At 40.0% G+C, this 16,769-nt stretch overlaps 1 protein-coding gene and 1 pseudogene across 2 annotated transcripts in view; both read right to left on the reverse strand.

Annotated features, from left to right (window-relative positions):
• Positions 1-16,769, reverse strand: part of tmc7 (transmembrane channel like 7) — a 22,605-nt gene continuing 5,836 nt past the window's right edge. Inside the window, exons 1-16 of one of the 2 annotated variants that reach the window (XM_088342388.1) lie at positions 16,544-16,708; positions 12,074-12,329; positions 11,834-11,982; positions 11,610-11,765; positions 11,458-11,543; positions 8,947-9,092; positions 8,727-8,874; positions 7,386-7,568; positions 7,156-7,301; positions 6,308-6,422; positions 6,128-6,225; positions 4,620-4,803; positions 3,157-3,287; positions 2,933-3,088; positions 1,422-1,500; positions 1-1,078 (exon numbers count right to left, since the gene is read on the reverse strand). In XM_088342388.1, coding sequence (XP_088198514.1) covers positions 884-1,078; positions 1,422-1,500; positions 2,933-3,088; positions 3,157-3,287; positions 4,620-4,803; positions 6,128-6,225; positions 6,308-6,422; positions 7,156-7,301; positions 7,386-7,568; positions 8,727-8,874; positions 8,947-9,092; positions 11,458-11,543; positions 11,610-11,765; positions 11,834-11,982; positions 12,074-12,329; positions 16,544-16,559 — 2,244 coding nt within the window. In that variant the 5' untranslated portion in view covers positions 16,560-16,708 and the 3' untranslated portion in view covers positions 1-883. Of the gene's footprint in view, positions 1,079-1,421; positions 1,501-2,932; positions 3,089-3,156; positions 3,288-4,619; positions 4,804-6,127; positions 6,226-6,307; positions 6,423-7,155; positions 7,302-7,385; positions 7,569-8,726; positions 8,875-8,946; positions 9,093-11,457; positions 11,544-11,609; positions 11,766-11,833; positions 11,983-12,073; positions 12,330-16,543; positions 16,709-16,769 lie in introns of those variants that run through there. The other variant, XM_088342389.1, reaches the window with a different exon arrangement.
• On the reverse strand, positions 12,358-15,319 carry LOC148361641 (wolframin pseudogene; annotated as a pseudogene).

The following is a 16,769-nucleotide window of genomic DNA, read 5'->3' on the forward strand; positions in this document are numbered from 1 at the left end:
TTTAAGGTTTATTTTTTTAACTTTACAGCCGCAACACTAAAGAATGTAAAAATATATGTCAACATTTTGAAACAGAACAGCCTGACAGTAGTGTTAACGACATCTTTACACACATTACCACAGTGAAAAAAAATAGTGTCATCCAAATACATAGTAATATTAATTCATATAAAGTGCACCATAGAGTTTATGCCTATAAAGAACTGATGCTTGTTGTAGTGAAGTCCTTCTCAGAAGGAAGAGATGAAGGGCATATTAAAACACACATATTTTTTTTGCTATCAAGAAAAAAAAAAAGAAGTTACAGTACAAAATATATGGAGTATTTATCAGTGTACAGCGCACATAGTTTTTAACCTAAAAAAGATCTCACATTTGGGTACGCATTACACCAGAGATTTTACTGTATCATCGCAAACCTCCCAACTCAAACCACTGGACCCAGAGTTGTAGATGACAGACTACAAGGCATTGGGCTGTATCTCATTATCAGACTATCGCTAGTCAGTGTAAGAGATACGCATGTAAATTTGTGCACATCACATGTTACAATGACAAAAACGCACGAGATTAGCGTTTGTCAATTGAACTGTAAATAAAAAGGTGTGATGATGAGATACAATCAACTTCCTTTTTGTAGGTCATACATACAAGTGGTTAGAATTTGTATCGCCCACCGATATGACCCGGGTTAGATTCCCATTGCATCCAACCGCAAAGTTTAAAAGTGAAACAAAGTTTTATACAGATTTCCAAGCAAAATTTAGGGGTAGGGTATATATAGGAATAAATACGGTAAAAAACTGTCTGGTTCCATAGAACTGCATCTTGCTGCGTGTCCAGTGTAGTGTTGTATCATTCCTCCAAACAACTAAATCTTGCCTCAAACATGCGTGGAAGAGTCTGGAGGTGAATGTGCCAGGAACAACCGTTCTGGAAAATTGTTTGAGAAGCTTGTGTGGTAACTTGGGCTACCTCTGCTGGACCGCCTCAAACTTCTCGATCCAGGCGATGTGATAGCGGCTACCTTCTGAGCCTGGCACAATTTCTGGATCAGGAAATGCTTGTCTCGACCCTCCTGGCCAAAACAGTTCGAGTTTCAGTCAGGGTTTTGACAATATTTTTAAGTATTTATGTATTCAGCCCATTACGCAAAATTAGGTTAATGTTAGCATTAGCAAGAGCTGAAAGCCTAAACATCAAAAATAAATTTACAAAGATGCTTTTTGTTTCTGTTCCTGAATGAGCACCACCTGCAGTTGTAATCTGTAGTTATGTAATGAGGGTCTTCTTATTTAATTTGCAACAATGTAAAACACACAACACTGCAGTATTATTAAATAAATGACAGAAACTTAAAACAGAACAACAGAGTCATTAGAACAAGGAAGGCTGTTTTAAACAAATGTCTCCATACCCACCATGACCAGTTGCTCCCTAAGTTGTTTGATCACCCTCTTATGTGCTCCAGCTAGCGCGATCACGTAAAACATGGCCAAACTACAGAAAAAAACAAACAAATAGCTTAAGTCAGGGGTGTCAAAGTCAAGTGAACAAATGCCTAAATCAAAAATGTAACAAGTCATGGGCTGGACTGATTGTGGAAAATGAAAGGAGCAGCATTATTTGCTAATATAGTGCTTGTCACAGCTAGCAAAGCTAGATAACACTAAAGCTAACAGCCACTGAAGCCATATATGTGCTCAGTTCAGGCTGACAACAGCCAAAAATCTGAGAAAGAATTAATATTTAACATAAGAAAAATATGACTTCTTCGCAGTGCATTCATTTGAAAATGTCCAATGTTTTATTTGAGCAATGTTAGATGCCAGTGTTTTTTTTAATACTTGTTGCTAATTTAAGTGCTGGCATCTCTGACATCAGCTCTTCAAGCAAAGCTAGATGCTAATGTTGTACTAAATTTAGCTACTGACCCTAAAGCAATTGCAATAAAGATGCTTACTCTAACAGCTAAATGCTAAAGCTAAATATGTGCCAACTATTTAAAATATTAGTTTTTTTGCAGTGTATAATTTGCATTCATTTTTCCCATTATATTTAAATTGAGGTCGATCCTAGAATGGGCCGTAGCAACGCCAGCTGTTAATATTCAGGCACCATCAGTAGCCCGTATTTTCTATTTAAGCAAAAGTGGGCTAAATTTAATAACAATAATGGCAAATTTCCGTGATTCACTAAACTTATATATTTTTGATTGGATTGAAATACAATACGGCGGCACGGTGGTGGTTGGTTAGCGCGCAGCCCCACGCTGTGAAGGTTCAGGGTTAAGTCTAGGTACTGCAGGCTTTTTTGTGCATATTCTTCCCGTGCCTGCGTGGGTTCCCTTTAGGGACTCCGGTTTCTCTACTCCCTAAAATTGCTATGGAGCCACAAGCAGGTCTTTGGCACTCCCTAGTGGCTTCCTGGCGCTTTTTGTTTGATAATGGAAAAATAGATGTTTTTTTGTAGGACAGAACCGGAAGGTAAATGCAGTGTTTCCTAAATTCCACATGATAGCAGCAAGTATAATCTGAAGGAAAGTGGATTGGCTCCTTAATCCATATAGTTGTACGATAAAACGGCAAGATTATTATTAAAATAAAAAAAATTCAGTAAAGACGTTATTTGTAAAACAAATAAATAAATACATTTATAAAGTAAAATAAATACTTGAGCCTTTAAATTGGGTTTGTTCTTAATTGATAAATAATTTTAATATAATTTTAAAAAAGGTTTCTACTTCGTGGGTTTTGACTATTGCGGGTCCTCTTTTGAACGCAACTCCTACGAAAAATGAGGGACTATTGTAGTGAAAAAAGGCAATGATTTTTGGTATACGATACAAAAATGAATCAAGATCTTATGACATATATTGCTTAAGTGCTTCGTAATATATCAAGTGACAATTTCTATTCAATTATGTACATACCAGGTAACAACAAAGAAAGACACAGCAAATGCTTCTGAAGAAATGGTGAAGAGGAGAGTTTGAACCCAATCGGGTAGCTGAGAAATGGCAGTTGGCAGAACCTCCCAGGAGGTGGTGTAGTTCACAAATGGGCCACATGCCTGGGAGCAGTTGATTCTACATGTACAAAGATGGTTAGATAGATCATCAAATGTTTTTGACCAAACATGCAAACAGTAACTTACTGTCCCACACTAACAATAACTGGGACGCAGGCCAAGCTCAAGCCGATCAGTAGCACACCCAGAAAGAAAAAGTTTGAACTTGAGGCCCTGAATGGACGCGTGGCAGGGCGGCAATTTTTCATCAGTGACACCTGGTAAACAATGAAATGTGATTAACACGGCATAAAAAGGTAGACCATAGGGCGCACCATGTTAAAAGGTGCAATCTCCATAGCTGGTTCTATTTCTGTATTTAACTTATACACAGGGCGCATTGCATCATAAGGCGTGGCTTCCCATTCCTGCAGCCGTCTTACAACAACAAAGACAAGCATACAAGTGTGTATTGTGTATTTCAAAGTACAGAGGGAGAAAAACTGAGTTTGGTAGTGGTTCGTGTTAGTATTGATTACAAAGTAAAACACATGGATAAAAATTGGTCAGATTTTTTTTTAGCTTTCTCCACTTGCAAACCATTAATTCATTATTCTTTAATTCTCTCATGGCTGCTCGGTTTCCAAGTTCTTTTGCTTAGCGTAGAAAGCAACACATCATGGCGGACAAAACTTAATGGAGGGAGAGTGAGGTTTTGGATTTAATATTTGGGGGACACAACTCTGTTCAGCCTCTGGTAGAACAATAACTTTCAAATTGCTACATACGCTATGGAGTTAGCATTCATAAGTACCTCCCCAAACAATGGACGCATTGCGTGTGATGTCACACGTCCACTTCTGCAGATGTTGGAGACTTGTCGTGTTCATACAGGAGACGCATAGAGGTCATATAATTTAGTTAGAAATTTAACTAATCTCACAAAAACATCAGAGTTCACCCAAAAATCAGAATTGAGCATTAAGCTCTACAGAGTGACATAGCCTTATATGCATGCCTACACCCCACTCTTTAGCGGTGACGCCCATACTTTCCACACATCCTAATGATGTCCTCAGCTACGTCTGCCGCTTAAAATCACACACAGGGCGCCCCGCACAATTTCAAGGAAATCTGAGACCGTGATGTGAGCCTTATGGTCGAGAAAATACGGTATGTTATTTTTTTGAATAGAATAGAATATACCTTTATTGTCATTGTTACAAAATGGGTTAACATATTGTGACAACGAAATTGGGCATGACACTCCAGTTTTACACATTAACAGTGAGGTATGAGCCAAGAAGATAAAGGAACAGAGAAGATAAGATTATAAAACAAGGGGGATAAGGCTATAGTTATAATTTACATGGTATTTACACAAGAAATGTCGGCATGTGGGATGTTACATACAGTTGTTATCGTGATACCGTTGGTATCGTAAGGGGTGTGCAATATTGCATTTAGTGCAGAAGTCATCATAGTGCAAAAAAATAGTTATCATATGCATTGGTGCAAACATAGTCATCATAGTGCAGAAAAAAGAAATGGTCAGACATTGTGCAAGGTGAGCAGTAAACATAGTGCAGTAGTGAAGTAGAATACATTACCTTTTTGATGTAAAAGATGAAAAAGTACTTGATGGTGCAGATGGCGGGCAGCATGGGGCAGTGGAATGCACCGATCCAGCAGATAGTCTGGCCGTAGACAATCTCAAGAACATTCTGAGGGATGGCAAACTCCTGCTGGCCCCACCACTTAGCAAGACCACAATCACAGTACTTGACAATCAGCCTAAGCAAATAAAGAACAGAATTTTAGAAAAGTTAACATAAACTATATCATCAACACAAAGAAGACACAACTCATCCCATAAGGAGAGGTATAATGATCAAGCCCTCGCTACCTGGTGATTTGGTTATAGCTCGGTCATTGCTTTGCAGATTTGGAATTGAACTGTCTTTATTGTGATTGATAACAACGCATTGTCCATTGTGTTCAGAAGACAACAAATGCTATCACGGGGAAGGTCAAATGTGTCTGTATTGGGGAGCCGTGACTGTGATAGGCTCGTGTATGTTGTCAGTCAAAAAGCGGGGAGGGCGCACAAGTCAAGGTTGCCACTAAAACAAACTGCTAAGCGACAGCTAGCTTTTAGAGGCTCTTTACATTGAAAATATATTCATCAATTAAATTGTACTCTGAGGAAAGTCAGGAGAGCGCAAAGAAATGGTGATCACCAGCGGGTGCTCCGTAGAAAGGACTGAGGCATCATTGGGAGAAAAAACCCATCTTTCACAAGCCACCCATGCCGAGTCTGTATCCTACCAACACCATATTCATTACCCATGAAAAGGATGACCTGACATCTCATTTAAATTAAAAACAAATCATTTAAAGCCCCGTCCTGCTTTATTGCAAAACCAGCGGCTGAGATCTGGTATGCAAGAGAGGCCAGACCGCACTTGCACCGAGCGGAGACTGACCCCCAACCCGGCCGCGGCCAGGTCTGGAATAAGGTGGCTCAGAAGGGTTTGGGGACAGGTACGAGCCACCACCATTGGGAGCAGGTGACCGAGTCCGAGGCCCCCAACAGAGCACAAACTTAGCAATTTCAGATACTTTCTTTTGTTTCATCAATCTGCCGTTGGGTCGAACTTTCCTGTTTCTCCAGATTTTATAAATACGTAAGAGACACAGCTCTTGCGAAAGTCCACACATTCTCCGGTCAAGTTTTGCTTACATATGGCGTGCGCCTTGTTTCGTGCATACTTAGTCTTCTATCATTGAGACACCTGGAGCTATATTCGGGACGATTGTATTTTGATCATCGCAGGGACCTGGCTCGATTCGAAAATACCAGATGCTAGCGTCCTGTTAGTTAGCTACTATTTAACTACTTTTTGACACTGATAAGATAGGCACTTCAATTTTGTTGCATTTTGTATAATGACAATATTGACCTTTCTTCCCTTTCTAACCGCCAAGATCCTAAACTTTCATATACACAAATTTAATAAGGATTGTTTAAGACGGCAAGATGGAGAATATCATATACAATGTTATTGTATATTGTTCCATACATGAGAAAATAGTACAGATCCTGATTTGCACCTACTTCCGAGGAAACTCCACAAAGATGGTAACAGCCACAATGATTATGAAATCGAAGATGGTGAGCTTGTACATTTCCTGACCAACACGTGTTTCCCAACACTGCACGGAAACAGCATTCAATATATAAAGCACAGTAACAACAGCGCCCCTCACAGAAACATCGTAGGATTAAGCAACTTACTGAGTAGAGCAAATGGTTGTAGCCACAGACGCATGGCTCCTTTTTACATTTTGTGATCTGAGACCATAGAGAGAAGAGCAAAACTCCAACGCTGGTCAGTCGCATGAAAACACACCTGCGTATTTTAAGAACAAGAAATTAGGAAAATGAACCACTTGACAAGCATGCCACAAATGCAATTAGCAAGTCTTAAAATAAAACCTAATTCCGGACTACAGGGTGGATCTGCTTAAAAGCCGCGTGCTTAAATTTAAGCACGAAACACAATTTTGCCTTTGTACAAGCCTCACTGGATTGAGCAGCAGGCTTAAGCCTGGCGCAAACAGAGTGTGGAATTTTGCGTCGACGCCTTTGACTGCAGGCTGTGCCACTGCAAACCTGAAGCTGTTTTCAGCTTAATGTCACATGTTTTTAGATCATGTGACCATTCAAGATAAAGAATAGAGAAGAGATTACAATGACAAGCACAATAACGGCTGTGTCGCGTAAAATGTGAATCATATATTTCTAGATGACAGCGCCAGGGCAACCATACTGTGGAAAAGAGTGCCAGATTGCAAAAGACGTGTTTTTGGTGCTGTGTCAATGGTAGTTGCAGCAGTAATGGACCAAGTTACATTTGCTTGTTGCTGGGCAAAATGATTTACCGTAGTTGAAACCTCAGTGTTTAAAAAGGTAGCAGTTGTAGTCCGGAGTTTACAGTGAAGTATTTTTATTTGAATTTTCAACCGTCTTAGGAAAATGTAGTAAGTCTGAGTGGTATAAAATTAATTAAATCATATACCGTAATTAAAAATCATTATCATTGCTATGAAAATTTTTCAGTAACTATAGGATATCATTTGCACCTTATGAGAGTAAAACGAATCTCAAAGGCAGGCGAATAGTCTTCAAACTTAATGATGACGGAGAATAGGAGAGGAGTGATGAAGTTGGCCAAAGTGATAACAATTGACGGTAGATATTCATGAATGAGATCCACGATGAAATTTTCCTGAAAACAAGAAAATAACAACAACACAGGGTGGTTTTATAACCAAACAGCAATTATGGAAAGCGTGAGGGAACCAGTGGCTACCTTAATCTCTTTCATCTGTGCTTCCTGAGAGAAAATGGTGGCAACATAAATGCTGTAGAAGCAACCGGCTAAGACGCAAATGACAAACAAGTTGAGGATGAAGCGAATCAGATAAATGCGACATTTCTCTTTGCGGGTCCGATCTGCTATTTTCTGTTTGATCCTTTCTTCCTCCAAATCAGTCTATAGAGAAAAAGGGTAAAGGCATTCATAAAATTCAGAATGGAAACCAGTATTTTATTTGTTATTTCTATATAAATTATGAGGAGTTTTCAGTCTTACAGCATTTTATTGCTTTTTGGTCTGTCAAACACTTCCCCCGTGGATTTTTTTAAATCATCACATAATAAATAAGGTTGATCGATTGATCCAACTATTTGAAAAAAAGGTGGGCAAACAATGGCCCGCGGGCCACTGAAAGGCTGTTTTGAAACTAAGCTGACAAACCAAGACTTTAAAAAAGTATGACAAAAAATGTTTTGGTGCCACTCTTGTGCCCCAATGTATGTTTGGGTCCCTGTTCATAAAAAAAAAAATAAAAAAAAAATTAAAAAAAAAGCATTTATGTTTACTGCGCCAACATTCAAATGTTTTTTTTTTCCCCTTGCATTTTTTTCCTCATATAGCCTTCTGAGACTGTTTGTGATTATGGGTTATACAAATAAATATATTTATTGACTTTATTGAAAGATATTTATCAATTACCATACAATAACACTTTTGCATTTTTATTTTTTTAATGCACATCAAATTTAATGCGTAATACATCGCATAATACATTACTTTGATTTTGTACAAGTGTTTCGGAAACCAATTTGATGAAACGTCTATTTCATTTTTTTTAAATGCTATATGCATGTTGAGAAAAAAATACACAAAATGCTTTTAAAAATGGGCACATTGTATTACTTTAGTTTAATAAAAGTGTTTCAAAATCCTGTTAAAATGTCTATTTAAAAAAATTGAAAAAAATGAATAAATATTATATGTATATATGTACCCTGCGACAGTCTGGCAACCAGTTTAGGGTGTCCCCTGCCCACTGCCTGAGGACAGCTGGTATGGGCTCCGGCACCCCCGCGACACTACAGAGGATAAGCGGTGCAGATAATGGATGGATGAATGAATGAATGTGTTTGTATTGATAAATACGTATGTGAAAAATTGAATACCTTTTCCTAATTCATAGCCCAGATATCGGATTAAGAACATCAAATCAATCTTTTTTTTTTCCTTTTTGCCCCCGCCACTCGACCAACTATATGCAGACCAATACTCAAAAGGTTTGCCCACCCCTTAACTAGAAGATAAAATATATTAAAATCAATATGACAAAATTACCCTGAGCTCATAAAGCAAACTACTCCTTTTGAGCTTTGCCGCATTCCCATTGGTGATGCAGAAGTCCCAACCTGCAAAAATCTTGTTGCAAAAACTCTGGAATCGGTCTTCATCTTGAACCAGGTTACGTTTAAAACCGGTTGCAGACCTGGAAAAACGAAGACCGCTCCAGTCAACAGCATTTGATTCCTCTCTATAATGCACATGAGTCGTGTATCACCTTTTAACAATCCAGATAAGACTGAGGAAGAGGTACGCTACAGTGACCAGCAGGTAGGCGAGCGGCAAATTATAAGTAATCCTGGGGAAGTGGATTTGTGTGACTTTGTAGTAGCCATAAAAAAGATAAGTTTGCTCAAGAAAACCCTACAGGAAAAACACAAAGATTAAATGAATACCTTACAAAACAGCATATTTTGTACAGAGGACCAAAACAGGCATAACTAAAAACAATAAACACATTAAAGATAAACCTTAAAATAAAAACCTCAAAATAGAAGTCAGATGTTAAAAACAAATATAAGAGTATGAATAAAAATCAAATAAGCATTATAAGCAGTGTTCCCTCTAAGCTGCGCACGTGCGCAATTGCGCACTGCTCGCACATTCACAGCGCACAAGAAAATCTAGCCAGCGCACAAAAATGAGGGCTCAAAATTACTAATTAAGAAGCGATTTAAGTCAAAGTTGCAGTGCATGAAGGTAAAAATACACGGTTTCCCCCGACGTTGTGTCCTAAATGCGGTATTTTGAAGTCGAGTCGAAGTAGAAAGAAGTTGAGTAAAGTTAGTAGAGAACTGGCTTCTTTGGCTCGGCTTACTAAAAGGAACCGGCTCTTTCGGGTCCTAAACGGCTCTTCAGGTTGTTTTTGCTTCTTTAATCCCAACATGACCAAATATTATGTAGAATTATGCACAACATGACTTAAAGGAAGGGGGGAATAGAACAAAAAAGAAAAAAAAGAAAATGAAAAAGTAGTGAAAAGCTGAGAAAAAAAGAAACAAAAGGAAGAGAAAAAAAGGAAAAAAATAGAAAAAAAGCCAGAAAAAAAGAAAATAAAGAAATGTAGGAAAAAAGTAAATAGAGAACAAAAAGAAAAAAGTAACAAAAAAGTAGAAAAAAACACGGAAAAAAAAGAAAACGTTTGTGTTGCATTCAAATAATTTCCAATTATATCAAGTGAATCTTGTTGCCAACATTGTACTTCTACTAAAAAATGTGATTAAGTACAGTTCTTACTTACAACCGACTAAATAAGCCCCCAAAAATGTTAATATTATGCGACAAAATATATCAGGAAATAAAAAGAAATTGATATCTTGTGAAAGAATTGTAAGAACAAACGACGTTTGTAGGCTGTACAACCTTTGCAATAGTACATGAGTCAATTCATTCAAAAGAGAAAAATAATTTTGCATTGCCGGAAACTCAGTAAAATGTAACTTGATGTCAAGTTTTGGACATGTTTGATAATTAATTATCTTGCCACACTTGGGATTATGGTTGCTCACTGTTGTTTCAAGCGTTGCTCACCGACTTTGTGTGAACGCTCAGACGCGTGGAAAATTAGAGGGAACATTGATTATAAGTAATAAAGCGTATTTTGTATAGAGGACCAAAACAGGCATAAGTAAAAAAAAAAAAAACACATTATGAAATAAAACCGAAAATAATAACTTCAAAATAAAAGTCAGATATTAAAAACAAATATGAGAATATGCAAGGAAATAAAAGAACCATTTTAAAAAAAATGAATGTAAAAATACAACAACAAAGAAAAAAGTTTTTTTTAACAATCGAGGCAAATACAATTTGTATCAAATATAAGTCATCATAAATAATAATTCCCAGAGGCTTGATACTTAGTGATCAGCAGTGCCGAATCCCTTTTCAGTTTTTTCAAATTAATTAAAAAAAACATATTTTTACGTTTTGGCACTCGGGAAAAATGCTTCTAAAACATATTTATACGTTATGGCACTGAATGAGTTAACTGACTGTTTACCAGCCATTTGCCAATAGTCCAACCCAAGACATTCTTATGACTGTACCCTTGTTTTAAAAACATTTCATGCCAACTGGTGCATTAAAAGTAGAATGTGAGAGCAACATGTTTTAAATGATGGATTGATATTTATTACAATTTTATATATGATGCTACTTAAAGTACTATTCGTTTACACGAGATCCCCCCAAAAAATACAATTTGAGCAGTTATTCCATGCTCCAGACCAAAGAGTACTGTATTGTGATTGGTACTTAAATTAATCTAACAAAGATGCACCGTTTCCAGCAAAGATTGTGTGGAGTGATGAAGCCACATTCAAAATAAATGGTTCGATTAACAGACACAATTGCACCTACTAAGGACCTGAGAATCCACATGTTTCAGTCAACCACCATGTTAATTTTTCAGGGATTATTTGCGTTTTCATACTTCCAGTAGCATTTTAAAATAAATTTTCTTTCCTTTTGTCTAGTCTGGTTGCCATCACTCAGTTCAATAGATTCAGTCTGTAAAAAAAGAATAAATGGTCGTGTAATCAGCTGCTAAAATGTGTGCCAGTATACATTTTTGGGACAGCCTGTAAATTTGCACTTATTTATACATTTAAAATTAGACGTATATTTGTTTTTTTTATATTACATTTCTCATGTATTTGTTCATGTTTTCTTATTTAATTCATTGTTCTTTATATTTTTTTTACTAAAGAATAGTAAAAGTACTTACTCCCCCAGACAATAAATCTGTGATGTGCTCATGAAAAACGACAAGACCTCGGCGAGTGCTGCTTGGATAAACGCTGCAATCACTACCTGTTATCAAACAAGATGAGATGTATAAAATCCTTAAGCAGACATAACCATAATAACAATTCTGACCATCATCCTGGTTGTAGGTGATGTTCCCCCATGCATGGGGGGCGATGATGATGGGCAACAGGACAAAGCTGAACATGAGGGTGAAAATGATCAGGTTGAGCGTAACGAGGAAGCGGAGAAAGGAAAAGTAAGAAAGGATCCCGGTGCCAAACATGCCTACGGAAAAGAAGAGGAAGAACAATGTTTGGAGATATCTGGAGGAATAAATCGATGACCTACCTTACCTTCTATGAGGTGGATGTCACCCCTCCATAGCTGCAGGGCAGTCAGCCACTCATGCGCACCATCTTGCAACCTGCGGAGATACCTAGTTGTGCTTTCCCTCCACTGTCTCCAACTGCTGAGTTCGGCATCCTCTTGCAGGCGTAGCGCTCTAACATCAAGCGAGGCCAAACACATCAGGGTTACTAAGCCTGCATCAGCACATAATAACAGCTAGAGAGGTGCAGGTTAATGGTCCTCACTTGTCTCTGCGTTTCTCAGCCATGGTCTGGGGAAGCTCCCGAATCGATCTCTGCTCCGCAGGGCTCTTCTGTTTCTCATCATGCCTACTCAGAGTCCACTTTCCGCTGCTGGAGGAGCCAATAGGAGCTCGAGAACTGCTCCTTCTCTTGGTGGTTGTATTGGATGGCTTCCTGCGATAGAGCAAGGACTGATAGCTGGGGAGCTGGTCAAGTAGGGGGTTACTGGTGACCTTTCCACTTCGATCGGTGTAGAACACTGCAAAAGGTTGAAAAATAAAACAAGCTTAGTGATTGATGTTCTAAAAAAAAAAATCACATTCAATAGCAAATGTGCTGATTAATTGGTAATAACAAAAAAGTGGTTGCTAAAACAATAGACTGTACAACAATGGCAATGAAACACACTACTGCACTTACTTCTCGGGACATTTAATATGCACCAAATATGTCATTTTACAGTTATGATCCAGGAATGGAATGGTCCTGCTTGGATAAACGCTACTTAAAATACTGTACTGTGTTCCAGAAGGAATCCGATTAGCGTCTAGAGCTGGGGTCTCCAATCCTTTTTAAGCGGAGAGCTACCTTTTAGCACTAATCAGCAAAAATGGCTACCGGTTTAATGTGCATACTTAAAAGGTATGTTAATTCAATTCAAATTATTTGGTCTCCTTCGAGAAATGGGTCTTCACCGACTGTACCAAGAGGTACAGTCAGAGCTGTCGCAGCAGAGCATGCGCCAAAAGAGTTATTTACAGCAACTGGTATTCCCAGGCAGTCTCCTATAGGAGTACTAACCTGGCTAACTCTGCTTAGCTTCCCGAAACCGGGCGTTTTCTGGGTGTTATGGCAGTAAACAAGTATGGCTGTTTCACTTAACTATGTTGTTACAATGTTATTTCCATATTAATCATTGAAAGTGGAATTAAAATGACTCAGTGAACCACTAAAAATAAATTATTTTTCTAGAAAATCACAATGACCAAGCACTAGTGAGCTATTTTTCATAACCGGTCCATTGGCTACTCACTTGTCCTTCGGGAGCTACTTGATGCTCGCGAGCAACACGTTGGAGACCCCTGGTCCAGAGGTGCCAATTTAATTTATGTTCTGTCTTAGTATTTCTGATCGGAAAATGTTGTAAACAATTGAAAACAAAAGCACTATTTTATCGTACACACATTTGCACACACACTAAAACAAAATCATGTTGGGTTTTTTTTAAATAAAGAATGGTCGATTTGTTTTAAACCATTTTTTTAAATCAAGGAAAAAGAATTGGGTCATTTGTCTCAAGCTTAAAGAATTTCGATGTTTAATTTAAACAAACACAAATAAATCAGGTCATATTATTAAAGCCTAAAATTGGGTAATTGTATTGAAACGCTTTAAACAATGAACAAACAAACAATATCCGTTCAATGGTTCGGATGAGCCCGATAGCCGAGGCGTTGTGGAGGAACACCAGGGAGAGCTCGCACCAGGTGAAGCACACCAAATACGGCACCAGGCACATATACGTCCCTTTGAAACCTCTCATTTGGGCCATGCGGAACAGAAGGTAGACCAGGTGGGCGTAAAGGGCACAGGGGATCCCCACGTTCAGCGCCACCGCGTCACCCAGTGGCACCCTCAAAAACGTCCTTCCGAGGAGTTGCAGGGGCCACAGCCAATCGGGGAGGAGGTGGGCGAGGGAGCAGGCCCCCGACAGAAGCTCCGTCAGCAGCGCCTGGCGTGCAAAGATTCGGGCGGATGCGTGCAGGCTGAGGAAGGCGGTGACGGTGAAGAAGAGGGCCACCGCCGCCAGCTCCGAACACGGGATCCAAGACTTGTCGGCCACCGGGAAGGAGAAGACCACCAGGATCACCGACAGCAAGAAGTATAAATAGGGCTCCAAATGTGTCCATCCAAAATTGGTCTCCGCTTGCTCCAGATCCAGACCTGGCTCGAAGTGGGCCAACAGGTCCGTTAAGGCCCGGAAGTTCTCCCAAGCTTTGGAATTCTGGAAGACGCGCAGCGTGCAAATGATCATGGCGAAGAAGGAGAGGTAGAACACCAGCAACGGGATGAGGAAGATAAAGAAGTCGATGGTGAGGTTGGAGATGATGAAGAAGAAGACCAGCGCGTTGACGTGATGCGTGGGAATTAAGGCGCTAAGCCACTGCATGCCCGCTTTTGAGGCCCACTCGATGAGGTGCTCCTTGATCTCCAGGAGAGCGTGGAGCGGGAACTTCAGCAGCTTCTGGTGAAGGGGAAGCTCGTCCGGGTTCTTCACTCCGTCGTCATCGTCGTCTTCGTCGCTGCCCGACGCGGCCGCCATGACGGGGGGCGGGGCGATACCCTGAGCGTACTTCTTGGTCATCTCCACGAATTCGTCCATCCCCACATGGGATATCGCCTCGCTGGTCACCATCGTCTGCAGAACTCTTCTTTGCTTCTTAGCAGAGCTGTTTACTGGGCCGTGAGAGACCGTCTTATCTCGATCTGCATGGACGTGCTCCACGTTTTCCAACATCTCCGAAACAGCCACCGACCTCTTCCTCTCTGGGTTTAACTTCCAGTACATGAGCAGAGCGGCTTTCCGGACTCCCCTCTCGAAACGGGTCTCTGTGCACAGCTTCTTCACTTCCTCGTAGTTCTCCAGAGTGATGCCTTGTCTGAAGGCCAAGCATTGCTGCAGCAGCTTAACGGCATCCTTCCGTCCCTGTTTGGCGGCCTGGACCAGCCAGGTGACCGCCGTGCAGTGGTTCAATTCCTCGTCTCGTTCTCGGGCCAGAGCCAAGAAGAACCGACCCATCTTGGTCTGCGCTCTAGCGTCACCTGACTTTGCTTTCTCAGCCACTTCCTCCAAGGTGAGCTCCTCCTCTGGCTCCTCGGCTTCATTGGTGATAGGAGACGTGGCTGACGTTCCAGCTGTGGGCGAGGAGGTAGCATTCAGCTGAGCTCTTCCCAGCTGTGAAGGACTCCTAGCAGGGAGCGAAGAGGAGCGGGTAAAAGGGCGAAGGGTAGGCTGGGAGGACGTCGCTGGGGACGGCATGGTGAGTGTAGGGGATAATCTCTGAGGTGGGGGGTCCGGCTGCATGGATCTGCCTGATGATGATGAGTCCATAGCTTAACAGAAAAGATGAGGTCTTGAGTCAGCTTCCCGTGAAGACCACAAAACCTTTGAACATTTATCGGACTTAAATCGATATTTTAACAGTACTTTGTGACATTTTGTCGCTGAATTTTGGAGTCTGCCCGCACTGGTTGCGGAAACAATAATTCATGCATTTGTTACCTCCCGTCTCGATTACTGCAATGCACTACTCTCCGGTCTCCCGAAGTCCAGAATCAAGTCTCTTCAGCTAGTACAAAATGCCGCAGCGAGGCTTTTAACTAGGACAAAAAAGTACGATCACATAACACCGATTTTGGCTAACCTGCATTGGCTCCCAGTTAGCCAAAGATGTGACTTCAAAGTTCTCTTAGTATTGTACAAAATCATACATGGACTTGCTCCCTCTTATCTTTCAGATCTGATTTGCCCCTATGTCCCGGTCCGAAGCCTACGATCTGAGAGTGCTGGTCTTCTGGTGATCCCGAGAGCAAAGAAGTCTTCAGCTGGTTCGAGAGCGTTCTCCATCCGGGCACCGGTGCTGTGGAATGCTCTTCCCCCTGAGATTCGATCTGCAACCTCAGTGGAAATGTTTAAATCTAAACTTAAAACTCACTTCTACTCCATTGCATACGAATAACCTACTCCTCTTGTCAGTTGAAAATAGTTTGTGTAATATAGTGTAACAATCTGTGAAGCCCTTTGAGACTCTTCGTGATTTAGGGCTATACAAATAAAAATGACTTGACTTGACTTGACTTAAACGTTATTCGTTTTAACCTCCCCATGTCGATAATTTGCACAAAAAAACTTTAAAAGTGTGAATGTGAGTGCAATATCAGCGCAAGTAGGAATGAATGAAAACAGATTATAATCGTAAAAATGTTCAAAAGGATAAAAACATTAAAAAAAAACAATGTAATTATGATAATAAATCTATGAATATTCAAAGTAGCAGTTGTGCTGTAGATGGGAGTTAAGGGTGGTAATGGCTTGGGAATAACACATTTAATAACGTTTTAATAAAAATCGAGCAATGATTAGAAATAGTTAGCTAAAACAAAATATTTTACGGGCTAAAAATATAGTTGAAATAGTTTGAGAGTCACCGTTTTGGCCAATAATAATCAAATTCAAGTAACTACAGTTTAGTATAAACAGACACAAACGGGTAACATTTACCCTACGCGAATACAAACAAAACTGCATCCAAGTTAGAATGTTAACAAAGCTATCCAGAGACCATTAATAGCGTTTTAATTAAATTACAGTTCTCTCATCTCAAGTCGATATAGCATTAGCTGGTTAGCAGAAGAGTTTACTAAACTGGCGTGACGAGGGCGACAGGTAAGGCAGATAGAAAAAGTGCATACCCGAATCTGTATCCATCACGTACTTTGTCCAATGCTGTTAGATAAGTATGTATTCAATAGTTTTTTTTTAAACACATTACAAAAACGCCGATAGCCACAAATGGGGTCAAGTTGTTGACTCTTCTGTTGTTAGGTTGGAAACTTCCAGGAGCGGCGACAACTTCCTGAGCTTTCGACCACTCCCACTTTGTATTTTTCAGCGGTTTGTCTTTTCAGCGGTTTGTTT

Source organism: Urocampus carinirostris, chromosome 8 (genome assembly GCF_059441175.1).
Source record: "Urocampus carinirostris isolate Australia breed hairy pipefish chromosome 8, RoL_Ucar_1.0, whole genome shotgun sequence".
Classification (NCBI taxonomy): Eukaryota; Metazoa; Chordata; class Actinopteri; order Syngnathiformes; family Syngnathidae; genus Urocampus; species Urocampus carinirostris.